At 42.7% G+C, this 13,279-nt stretch overlaps 1 protein-coding gene across 23 annotated transcripts in view; it reads left to right on the top strand.

The window, feature by feature from the left end:
- ppp1r12a (protein phosphatase 1, regulatory subunit 12A) overlaps window positions 1-12,646 on the top strand; it is a 189,276-nt gene extending 176,630 nt beyond the window's left edge. For 12 of the 23 annotated variants that reach the window (XM_086009570.1, XM_086009568.1, XM_086009561.1 and 9 more), the window contains 4 exons: window positions 80-175; window positions 985-1,035; window positions 6,381-6,556; window positions 10,477-10,564. In XM_086009570.1, the coding sequence (XP_085865696.1) occupies window positions 80-175; window positions 985-1,035; window positions 6,381-6,515 (282 nt within the window). In that variant the 3' untranslated portion in view covers window positions 6,516-6,556; window positions 10,477-10,564. Of the gene's footprint in view, window positions 1-79; window positions 176-984; window positions 1,036-6,380; window positions 6,557-10,476 lie in introns of all 23 variants that reach the window. The other 11 variants (XM_086009564.1, XM_086009562.1, XM_086009574.1 and 8 more) reach the window with 4 other exon arrangements.
- Window positions 12,647-13,279: the final 633 nt, after the last annotated feature.

Genomic DNA, 13,279 nt, shown 5'->3' with positions numbered 1-13,279 from the left:
AAAAAAAATTTTTTTTTAAATGCACCATTTGATAAACCACACTGAATCTGTGGTATGCCGAATGTAACCTGACCTGAAGAATGAGGGAGATGCTGCTGAACACACACTACCTGACGTTGTTTTTCAGAGGCAAGAGAGGATAGCTGATCGGTCGCTGCTAGAGATGGAGAAAAGGGTAAGCTTCAACTGACAATGCTCTTTTTCGTGTAATCCAGTTTTGCAATGCAGTCCTTGGAGTAGCACTGCTAATAAAACACTTACTGAAAATGTTGAAAAAGTTTAGTCATTAAGATATTTTGATCAATTTGGGGGAATTACTGTATTGGTTACAGTGCCTAGATGAGAGTTCCTGGATTTATATCCCATGTGGAAAATGAGCTGTTGTCAAAATGAGATACTTCATCTGAAATAGTCCTTTTTTTTGTGCCTTGGAGAGAAGTTAAGCAATTGATCCTATATTGGACTGCAATGTTGCAGTAATTGTATCAGCATTGCAACCTTTAATAAAACCGCAAAAGCCACTGTTGAAAGTTGGAAAGTAATGCCCCAAGAAAGGCAAGAGGTATTCAATGGGTCGCTGTTTGCTACAGAACGTGTTCCATGTTTTACAATAAGCACTGCAGGCCGCTGAAGTTCTGTTGCTCACAGATGTCGTGTTCTCATTATAGTTGACCGCGTGCATTCTCGAGTGCGCCCTCCCAGGGTCGGGCAGCTCCAGATCAGCGGTCAGACTGGTTAAAAGCCATGGCACTTGGTGCGAATTGGTTCAGCAAATCCGGAACACACAGGGTGTCTTCCCATCACAGTCACCCGAGCAGTGCGCAAGCCTCCATTGAAATCAAAAAATGGTTGCTTTAATAAGGGGGTGGGGAGGAATTATTTTTCTAACTTAGTAGGTGAAGACTTGGAACAGAAAGTGATCTGCCTAGGCTTGGCTTCCCCTTTTCGATGCAGGTAGTGTGACAATTTACCATTATTTGACAGGAAAGAAGAGCTTTGGAGAGGAAGATAGCCGAGATGGAAGAGGAGCTCAAGGTAAGTTATTGTCCCTCCCATTGATCTTTTTAGGAGACTGGCATTTTGTATTAACAAGCTAATATGAACTTGTAAAAATCCACTTGGGCAAAAGGGTATCTTTAAAATGACACCAAATGTTTTCAGTTGTGAACAAAGTAAGTAAAATGAGATTTGTATGTTCACTTCTGATGATGCCTAACAGTGTAATTAACAGAAAAAAGTTTAAATCTGCAGACCAAGTAATATTGATGGATATATTGAGATGAGTGAACTTTTTTTTGGAGTGATTCATAAACAGCGGCGTAACTCTGGGAAACACTGTGTAAATGAGCTTGGAACTGTTTACCAGAATGTAATATAAATTTATGTAGAACGCCTCTGAAGAATTTTAATAGCCGTATCTAGATAATTAGATTATTTAAAAAAATAATTTATAATTTCCTGTCTTGAAGCTGGCAACCATCTGCTCCCAAGGGTTTTTTTTGATGTGCGTGATATATAAAGAGGGCTGTATCATAATGCATTTGACAAAACCTAAAGGCCCTGATTTTCCTCTTGGTTCAGTTGCATGTTTGGCACAATCGTTTCCATGCAATCAAATGAACACATTTGTGTGTTTGAGTTTAAGGTTTCTCTTCTAATGGCTAAATTGGAAAAGGGATTCCTCTGTGCAGCAAGACAGTAAACCGATGTACAAAAGAGGGTTTACGATTTTGTTACACATGGTGCACAGAAGGACTCAACCCTAGCACGTTGACTGTGCAACGTTTGTGGGCAACAGTGCTTAGACAAGTGACCCGATTTGATTTTGAACATCTGCCTTGACCAGGACAGGAGTCCATTTAAAGTAATTGTCTTCATGCTCAGATGATGTCTGTTTGGATTGGACTTTATCACCCCTCATCCTCACTATCCTGCAAAACCATGGTGCTTTTTATTTAAACTCTTCGCCTTGATTTCAGAACTACCACCCTACATTAGGTGAGGGAGTGATTTATACTCGCATTCCTAATTAAAAGTACTTCTCGCCTTGTCATCCAATGTGAGGCTCTAGCTTCATCGAGCTGGAGAGAAGATGAGTGCTGACTTTTGCAGACCCTGGTCTCTCCTCCCTCTTCTCCTTCTCCTCCCCCTCCCTCCCTCCCCCCCTCTAACCCCCCTCTCTTCCCTCCCTCTCTCGCCCTCTCTTCCCTCCCTCTCTCGCTCTCTCTTCCCTCCCTCCCTCTCTCTCTAGCCCTCTCTCTCTATGGCTCTCTATCTCTATAGCTCTCTCTCTTTTATCTATATATGATATGAGTTTGTGATTTTTGGTTTTAATCAGCATGCATCTAGAAGTTCCCTTTATTGACTTGCAGGAGCCTCATTGAGCAAACATAATTTTCGTTACTGTGTTAAGTGTATGTCATTTTGGATGCTTAAGCAATTGTTTCTAGTTTTTAAGAGGAGGGACAGCAATTGCTTGCGTGCAAATATCTCCAACGAGCTTCACTGGTCCGAGTCTCCTCTAAATCTTTTCTGGTTAGAGGCCAAGTTTGGAGACATCAGAAAGTTTTCCTCGGACTACTCTTAAATCTGGATTAGATGTTTTCTGTTTCGAGGGCTCCTTGCCTTAACCGAAGATGAGAATTACAACTGTCTACATCCAAATTCAAAGCCATTTTCGGTCTTTAATTAGACGCAATGAGCTACACTAGGTTTTCCATGGTTTTTACTTGGGGACCCATGAGGGAATGGGATGATGCGCTTGAGATCAGCTACAGCTCCATTTAATGGTTTTCAGATAAAAGCAAAAGATTGCTCTTTTCCCTACTTCCCCGTGACAAAAAGGAACCAGGAGTCCACTTTTACTCTTCCTTCTAATAGAACCTGTCTCGTCAGACTGCTGAGTTCTTATTGGTGTCCGTATGCACAGGGTTTGCTGTTGAGGTTCCTTAATACAACAATAACTTGTATTTATATAGCACCTTTAACTTGGTAAAACGTCCCGAGGTGCTTCACAGGAGAGTTATAAGACAAGAATTTGACACCGAGCCGCATAAGAAATTAGGGCAGGTGACCAAAAAGCTTGGTCGAAGAGGTAGGTTTTAAGGAGCGTCTTAAAGGAGGTCGAGAGGCGGAGAGGTTTAGGGAGAGAATTCAAGAGCTTAGGGACCAGGCAGCTGAAGGCACGGCCACCGATGGTTGAGCGATTATAATCAGGGATGCTGAGGAGGACAGATATCTTGGGGGTGGGGGGACTATGCGGCTGAAGGAGATTAGAGATAAGGAGGGGCGAGGCCATGGAGGGATTTGAAAACTAGGATGAGAAGCAGAAGTCGGTTGTTCATCCTGTAGAGCTAGCTCTGTTACTTTGTTCATGGCAGCTTTTTCAGTTCCAATACCGTGCTTTTTTACTGCAGCCCTTAATACCCTTCCCAGGTCCGTGTCTTTCTCTTTCATAAACACCAAGGTTGCCTTCTGGAGCACATGTCCAACATTCTTCAAACTCTTCCTTGAAGTTTTTCTTCAATTTGCTGTTGCCTTGCCTAGCTAACATTCTGAGATTGTCTGCTGTTTTCTTCCGACTCGAGGGAAGAGTAGTTGAAACATGTTTAAAAAGTTCCCACCTATAGCATTTTGCTAAAGGCGACCCCTTACTCGTTGCCGTACCGTCCCTAGTTCTTCACATTTACTCATGTTACATGGAGACTTTCAGTTGCTCTGTCCAGGTGGAGGAACCTGCTTCTTGTTTCAGGAGCTCATTCATCACTCGAGCCCATCAATTTCACCTGGTGGTTTGGCTATTGAGAGGATCTCGTTATCTTCATCATGGTCATGGATGTTTCAATGGAATTGAAGATGCTGTCCACAGATTATTTGGTTTACTTTTTTGCTATGTCAGAAATGCATTTAAATCAGTTCAATACCAGTGAGCCAGTGGTTCAGTGTGTATCGAGCATTTCAGGAGCTTCAAATAGTCTCTGGTTGTTACATCAACAGCATTCTTAATTTCCCCCCCCCCCCCCCCAATTAAAGTGCATGACTGGATGATGAGAGTTGCCCATATAATAATCTTCCACACCGAAGGAGGACTTGGCTTCACATTATCTCCAAGAAATAATCCAACCTGTCAGAAAGCCCATCCATCTCCTCCTGACCTTCAACAGCATCACATTTGCAGAGTCACTCACTATCAATATCTCGGGTGGGGTTGAGGGGAGGGTGCGGCGGCAGGGAAGAGCACCATTAACCAGAAACTTAACTGGACCAGCCATATAAATACTGTGGTTACAGGAACAGGGCAGAGGCTGAGTACTCTAATGAGTGGATCATCTTCTGACCCCTCAAAGCTTCTCCACCATTTAGAACACCTGAGTCTGGAGTGTGATTGAATACCAAACAGCTGCCTGGATGGGTATAGCCGCAGCAACACTCAGGAACTCAACACCATTCAGGACAGTCATTTTCTTGATTGATTGCTCTTGCTGCTAAACTCAGTATCCATCCCATCCATTACCAATGCACTGTTGCAGTAACCCAGCAAGGCAACTTCAACACCCGCCTCTCTTTCCAACCCCACCCCCAGCCCCGGTGCCAGCAGCCACAAGAGAGACAAGAGCAGCATTGTTGTGGGAACAGCATCATCCAGTTTCTCCCCAAGCCATCCTAATTTGGATATATATTTTGTTCCTCCTCCATTGCTATGTCAATATCCTGTAATTCCCTACCTAGCACCATCATGGGAGCACTATCGCCACAAGGACAGCAGCAGTTCAAGGAGAAGGTCCACAATTATCAGATGTTAACACATGGCCCATAAAACCATTGGTTCATCTTATAATACAAAGTATGGTTCCTGGAAGCCTGGCCCATGATGGTCGTAAACAACCATTATCAGCGTCACACTCTGATGTTTGACCTCTGCTTATGCAATGTTTTTGTTGAACAGTGGCAGTCTTAATCTGTGTGCGTATCTTGCCCTGAGACTACAGATCATTTCACTTGTTTTTTGGGAATCATTTTTGACATTTGTCTGGCTTCACTGTCCCGACTGAAAATACCGTGGATCTGGACAGAAGTGTTGGGGTGTGCACTAACATCTCGCTTTGTTTCCGGGCTGTTGAGTAACAAAACTCATTTCCAGTTGCCATCAGATGTGCGCCACTCAGCTATACACTAGCAACAACTACTTGCAACAATACAGCGCCTTTAACATAGTAAAACGTCCCACGGCACTTGACAGGAATGTTATCAAACAAAATTTGACATGAGATAATGGGACAGGTGACCAAAAACTTGGTTGAAGAGCTAGGTTTTAAGGAGCGTCTTAAAGGAGGAGAGAGAGGTGGAGAGGTTTAGGGAGGGAACTCCAGAGCTTAGGGCCCAGGCAGCTGAAGGCACGGCCGCCAATGGTGGAGTGATGAAAATTGGGGATGTGCAAGAGGCCAAAATTGGAGGAGCGCAGAGATCAAAACATAGAATGGTTACAGCACAGAAGAAGGCCATTCGGCCCGTCGAGCCCGTGCTGACTCTCAGCTGGTCCCACTCTCCTGCCCTTTCCTGCACATTTTTTCCCTTCAGATACTATCCAACTCCCGTTTGAAAGATAAGATTGAGTCTGCCTCCACTCCCCTCAGGCAGTGCATTCCAGATCTTAACCACTTGCTACGTAAAAAAGTGTTTGGAGGTTTGTAGGGCTGGAAGAGTTAGAGATAAGGAGGGGCGAGGCATTTGAAAACCAGGATGAGAATTTTAAAGCCAAGACGAACTGATGGATTTTACTCCTGTATGGCGGTGTATAAGCTGTTGTGGAGATATGCAGCTGCTGTGTATATATTTATATATAGTGGCTATTTCTAAGTTGCCTGTTTCTGGCCTTTTGCCCCTCTTTCTCTCATATATTCTCAACCCCCCCAACTGCTGGCAGTAACCCCTTCCTTTGCATATGGAGTTCGATTCCTTCTCATAATTGCATCCCTAAAAATTGGTAGAATGCACACACACAGTTTAATTTGACTTGACAAGCAGACATCATATTGTCATGTGGCATTATGGAAATCTAAAACTTGGGTCCTCCATTGGCTCGGATGAAATCTCCAAATCCAGATGTGCATGGAGACCTTGCACCGAGATACAATCTGTGTTCCAATTAAAATTGGTAATGGCTATTTAAAAATCAGGCGTCTTAATTGCACAAATTTGAGTTGCCTTGTCAACATGCTGCCAAACTCCTTGTCGGGTGAACTCCCAAGGTCTGTGTCATTGTGCCAAGTGGAAAATAGGGTGCTGACTATCATTTTATTCTTAACTTTTTTTTTTCTTATGCCTGCTTTTCATTCTGCTTTCCAATTCTGTTTCTTCTCCTTGTGTTTTGATCCCTGCAGAACCTGCATCCTGTAAAACAGATTCAGACTCTGCGGCAGTTAAATGAGCGGCTGCTGGCTGAGAATAGGGCTCTGACCAGAGTGGTTACCAAGCTTTCTGAGTCCTGTAGGCAGCTCCAGGCTGTGGACTTGTAGCTCCTTTCCTTTTCTTCATTACTACTTCCCTTCACAGCCAGGCAGGTGTTAAACTTCGGTTAGCTTTCTAGTCCCACTTTTGCTCTCTTTTTGGGTGAGGACTGCTTCTGTTATCTTTGTTACAGTGCTTCATCTAAAATTGTGGAACGCAAATGTCTTGCTGCTTTTGAGAGTTGGGCAGTCCTACGTGACTTGTATATATTTGTGCTGCTGCTAATGTGCTTTCTCCCAGTGTTTTGTGGTGAGCAAATTCTCAAAAGCTACAGTATTTGAGTAGCTGTGTGGTGAAGCAGAACCTACGAGCTCACCAACAACCTTGCAGTTTTGTTGCATTGACCAGCTATGGGCAACACAAATTGCATGGCTTTTGACTACACTGGGAATTGGTGTGAACACTGGAACTAAATTGCTGCTTGGCTTTCTGTGACTGTTCCTCATGGTTAACATGAAAGTAGTACTAGTCTGTCGGTGCTCGTTTCTCCGGTGCAATTCAAGTTGCGCAGGGATCTCCAAGGCTTGGAATAAAATGGTTTAAGCCAAGAGATTTTGTGTACCATGAAACATCTCTGCAAGATGAGGTGCAAGTAAGAAATAAACGACCATTTTTTAGTGCCTTTCACAAACTCGGGGCGTCCAAAAGCGCTTCACAGTCAATGAAGTACTTTTGAAGTGTAGTCCCTGTTGTAATGTAGGAAATGTAGCCGTCAATTTGCACACAGCAAGCTCCCACAAACAGCACTGTGGTAATGACCAAATAATAGGATTTTTGGGGGGATGTTGGTTGAGTGATAAATATTGGCCCAGGACACCTGGGGAGAATTCCCTTGCTCTTTTTTGAAATAGTGCCATGGGATCTTTTGCATTCACCTGAGAGAACAGATGGGGCCTTGGTTTAATGTCTCATCTGAAAGACGGCACCTCAGACAGTGCCGCACTCCCTCGGTATTGCATTGGAGTGTCGGCTGAGATTATGGGCTCATGTCTCCGGAGTGGGACTTGAACCCACGGCTTTTTGACTCGGACGAGATTGCTACCGACTGAGCTGCGGCTGACATGAAGAAAGGTCCAAGGTACTATGGACCATTTTATCAGTAAAACAGCAATTGCAGGAATAGCTGAAGAAGTGACATTTGGGCTATGTTTGTACCAGAACAGTCTGGCGTTGGATCGGGTCCGGGCTCCATGATTACACTAGGACTCAACATTTGTGTGAGGTGAATCCATTGCAGTTGTGTCAATGCAGCATTGCCTGGTGAAATAGTAAATCCTGAGAGGTATGGGTTTTGTTTGGGTGGGTTTGGGAGAAGAGAATGAGGGAGTAATTCATGGTGCAGTGAGGAACATTATTGTGGAGGGAAAATCACTGAGGTTATCTGCATATATGAACAGATTGAACATTTCTGTGTCTGATGGATGGAGGGTTGTGACATCAACTCCATCTTTACAGCAAATGCAATTTGTGCAAGTGAGAAACGATTTTTGATCTGCGCACCTTTACATGTAGTTAACCATAAAAATTACTACATTGAAACAGGCAGTGCGGCTCAACCAGTCTGTTGGTTTTTTCCTCCACACAGGCAGTAGTGCAAATCCCATTTGACATGTGGGTCTCTGCTCCGATCGCTAACTCTGCATCCCACAGCCTCGAGTGCTCAATCCCTCTGGTGCTGCCAACGCAGCAATAGTGAGCCCCAATCTCCTCGCCGCTAAACTCCGCACACGCTCGTTTCTGCAGTATCCCCCTTGCTATCGATGAAACGTGCGGACAGTCAGCGGTCACTTCTTGCCAACCCCACAGCATCCCAGTGTCCGGTTGGAAAATGGGAGTATTTTGTTTCTTGATCTGTTCCTGAAGTAATCGCAGGCCATGGTCATCAGTGTCGTTTCACAAAATAACTTTTGCTGAGAAATTTGCAGTAAATGCTGTGAATTTAAAGTTGATAAAACTGGAAAAATTGCAGTAAATTTAAACGTACAAATATAGCAATTTAGCTCACCATGAAAATTTCCTGTTTTACCCCGCTGAGTGTGCAATGGATTATTCTAAATGGAGGAAAGAGGAACTCTTAATAATTGGTATAATGTGATGTTAACATGTAACTCCCCAACTGCCTAAATAATGATCGAATCATATCCATAGCCTAGTTTAGGATGGTGCAATTTGGTGATCACATTTGTGAGAATAGGTACTTAAAAAAGCAAATGCCTCCAGCCTATATATTTTGGGTACATTCACATTAATAGTTTAAATTTGTTAAAAACAGTTAACATTATTGTATTAAACAGGATCCTTTATTTTCCCCTCATTATTGAGCTGTTTCTTTAGCAATATTTTCACTTTACTTGTGAGCAGTGGCTGTAGACCACATCTCAAAAGGTGTAGGACATAAGCTGGCACCGGAAGAGTCCCAAGCCAGGACTATGACCGTTGGTGGGATACAGCTTCATCTCATCATTGGATATGTGTTACAAAAAAATGAATCATTGGCCCAGAAATTGTGGTCGGCGTAGTAGTTATGGGGTACGCCACCGACCTGTGAAAAGAACCTGAACTTAGCTGACGGGGACCCTCCTTCGTGAACCTGCTCTCTGACGCTGCGTACTGGAGGGCAGCGTAATGGCCTACAAATCCCAGGGGCACAGCGTGTGCGGAAGCGTACCTGGGATCCCGTGGGCCTGGTGCTCCAATCGGTACACTGAAGGGCAAGTGTCTATCTCTAATACCGGTAACTTTCTTTATATTGCATTTCACCCAATATATTTTCAGAATAATTATAAGGACTAGAAGAATAAATCGTTCCAAAATGACTCTTGTGTGCTCTCCCTCGTGCACATACACAATTTGGGAATTAATTCTTTAAATCTAATTTAGGAATTAGAGCTCTGATAGATCGTTGAAGCTCTGTGAAATTTCATATCAAATAACATGGACAGATGATACAAACATAAATACAACAAAGCCCAAAGATCTGAAAAATGTGCACATTAATCATTGAGGGGTTTCAGGCAATATTACAATTCATTCTGGAGCTAATGGAATGAGTAACTGTCTCTGTCTAATCCCTTTACGCTGATGCAAACGGGCCCTGCGCCTGTTCGCATCAACTGTAACATTTTCAGATGTAATTGCTGGGCAGTCGGTGGGAAATTAGCCGAACTCTGCGCTAGCAGTTGGGATTTTCAAGGCAGTGCGGATCATCTGTCAAGGCGTATCTTGACAGATTGAAAGTGCGGGATTTAGCGCAAACACATGCGGCAATCCCGGACTTGCGGTCAATATCAAAGGTGGCATGGCGGCGTACTCTGAGCACACCGTCATACCCACTGCAAAATCTGCCCCAATATACTTAAGATTGGCTGCAACCCACTGGCTGTTGAAGAAAATTGCGACTGTATCCTAAAATTAACTAGTTCCCACAAGGGAAAATTCCACTTTGAGGTCTTAAAAAGAAAAAGAAACGGCTTGAATTTATACAGAGCATTTCATGACCTCCGAACATCCTAAACTGCTTTACGGCCAGTCAAGTACTTTTGAAGTGTAGTTATTGTTTTAATGTAGGAAACTCTCAGCCAATTTGCGCACAGCAAGGTCCCACAAACAGCAATGTGATAATGCTCAGAGAATTTTTTTTTTTAGTAATGTTGGTTGAGGAACAGTGCCATGGAATCTTTTATACCCACCTGAAAGGGCAGACTTCCTGATTATACTTCACTCCCTGATGTATTTTAAAACACTGCGTGTGCATTTGAGAAGCATTTTACTGAAAGCCCCAAGACTGCAGTCATCCTTGGCAAGCACTGATACGAAGTCGTAATGCTCCACTCTCAAAATCTGTACATGTTCCCATAGTTCACTTTCTCTGTTTCAGACAGTTTCGTTTACAATTTTTGCTGACACATTGTGTGCAGGCTGAAGGTTGGTTTTAATGGTGCCTTAACGTATTCTTTGTTTCCGCTACAGATGTTACCAGACTTGAAAGCAGACAACCAGAGGCTGAAAGATGAAAATGGGGCTTTGATCAGAGTCATCAGCAAACTTTCCAAGTAAACAGGATTCTGACTGCTGTTGATGCCATTGCATGATAACCGATCAACTCTGAACTCGTAGCGCAGTTATTCAGCACAGTGAGTCATGAGACGATAGGAGTGATCGACAAGGCTCCCACTTTAAGAGAATCCTCTTATGAACCTGTTCAATGTCTTTATATATGGATATCTAAATATATATATATGGCCATTTTAACAGAAACTAAAAACTGCTGAAGAAATGGAATGACTGAAAATCTTGTTTACAGTAATATGAGGAAAGTGTTTAAGGGCAGAAGCGCCTCAGATATTAAACCAATAAGCCTTACTTGTACATAAAACACTTGCATCAACAAACTGCTTTCATTGTCACAGCAAAGACAGTTAAGAATACAACACAATTTTACTGTGCCACAGAATTGTTGTTTTCCTCCTTCACATGCTTTAAAAGTGTTTAATATGTGCTTAACCACCCATGTGCCAGTTCAAGTTGGGACAGTATTCACAGAACTATCCCGTTTTGGAAATGATGCATCCAAGCCCGATAGAGGAGGTAGCTGCAAACCGTGATTTGTCCCTCCGTATTGATCAGCTAGACTTGGTGAAACATTTGCTTTCACTGTTTGTGCAATATGCATTTCTTTATAAGATGCTTTAACAAGTCAGTTGAAGTAGATTTCTTTTACAAAAAACGTTTTCTTGGCCTTCATCTGTCACAATTTTTAAGTCTGTAGCGTAAGTTCTTGGGTAATCTGTAACCTTCACTTTCATTTTAGCAGGTACTGAGTGTGCGTGTATGTATATTTTATATATATACTGTTTTAAGTTTCAGTGCACCATGTATGCGTAATGGTTACACAAAACGGATTACTCAAAGATGTGTCTTTTTAATGAAAATGAGGTTTTATGGCTTAAAAAGTGCATATACATGAAATGATTTCATGGAAAAAGCGTGGTGTCTTGAATGGTAAGAGGTACTTTTGATTTGGGATTTCAAAATTCACAGATGCAGAAATGTGCATCAAAGATTAACGAGAGGTTTCTCACTCTGTTTTGCATACTGAGAGTCACATCCAGGCCATTTAAGTCCTTGCCAAAGTAATCTCACTAAAACGAGCATTTGTTTGGGAAACCTGAACTGGTCCTCACGTACCTTTTTTTAAGTTTTGTATCCATGGTGGTGGGGCTGATGGGAAGAGTCGCTGAAAGTTGGGAAACCATCATCCTGTCAGAAGTCCAGGAATCAAAATGCACTTCCTATATTTTGGTGGCCTTTTTTAAAAAATGATTTCAGTGAACACTCTTACCGTTAGACCGATATTGTGCATCACCCCTAGTTTATTTTGAATATATATATTTAAACGTCAGTACGACTTCATACGGCACATACTATATGTCAAATAAAAACCACTGAAAGAGTTCAAACATGCAGAGTCATTGTACATTGTAAAGCTTGCAGTAGCCATTGTATTATCATTAAATATATTGTATTAAATGTGAATTTATACCCCTTCATAAAAAAAACCCACACGGTTCTTGTGTTACATCGCTTATCGTAGTCTTCTGGTAAACGGGGCGCAATGCCCCTGCGTCATTGGGACGTGATGTTTTCTGTTAATTGGTTTTATGCAGGTGTGGGTTCGTACTCTTACTACCAATCTCAGGAGTTTGATTTTACAAAGGTACCAAGAAAACTAGGTTTTCGCGTTCAGTTGGTATTTGGACTAAGTGATTGTTGGGTTGAGTTTACCAGTGGTGTGTGACATCTTACTGTGGTTTGACATATATGCAGAAATAGCGACGGCAGAGGGTTTGAATGCTAGTTTGCCACAGTGCTCTGAGTGTGTGACTGACTGATGGTCAGCAGATTGCGGAATGTGTTGGGTGCATGTGCAGAATTACCGTAGATGTTTCTAATATTTTAGTGTTTTATATTTAGGCTATTTATTCTTTATATCGGAATCCATGATGTGGCCGGCGTGCTGTGTCAGTTTTATTGGTAGTATTGAGCTGACGGTGCATCTGCATGAAGCTGATTGCAAAAACGTCCAACTATTTTCTGAAAATTGTATTTTGACATATACAAATAAAAATTAAAATGTTGACTTAGTGCCATATTTATTTGACCTCGAGCTGAATAATAAAATGCACAGGTATAACCTTGGCTTTCAAATCATTGCAACAGCCCTGAGTGTTCATGAGTGCTTCTTTGCTAAGAGGAAGGAGCGTGACCGGTTTCGATTGTAGCCTGCAGAGCAAGAGGTGTAAGGTAAGATGTGTAAGTAAGAAAATCACGTGAAGGCATTTGTAGAAGGCTTCAATTCTGGAATCTGCGTGGTCTCTTGTGTCCTATATCAGGGGTGTCCAAACTGCAAACCTTGGTTCTCATGACCCCCAGAGCAAATCAGTTCCATTTACCCATCTGTTTCTTATTCTTTGGTTTGTCTCTGCTTTCAAAATTCTCATCCTTTTTTTCAAATCCCTCCATGGCCTTGCCCCTTCCTATCTCTCTAATCTTCTTCAGCCCCACAACCCCCCACCACCCCCGAGATATCTGTGCTCCTCTAATTCTGTCCTCTTGAACATCCCTGATGAAAATCACTCAACCTTTGGTGGCCGTGCCTTCTGTTGCCTGGGCCCTAAGCTCTGGAACTCCCCGCCGAAACCGTTCCGCCTCGCTAACTCTCCTCCTTTAAGACGCTCATTAAAACCTACCTCTTTGACCAAGCTTTTGGTCA

Source organism: Somniosus microcephalus, chromosome 16 (genome assembly GCF_052327205.1).
Source record: "Somniosus microcephalus isolate GS21.2 chromosome 16, FLI_Smic_1.0, whole genome shotgun sequence".
Classification (NCBI taxonomy): Eukaryota; Metazoa; Chordata; class Chondrichthyes; order Squaliformes; family Somniosidae; genus Somniosus; species Somniosus microcephalus.
Note: the sequence above shows the minus strand (reverse complement) of the source record. Positions and strands in the feature narration are given on the sequence as shown.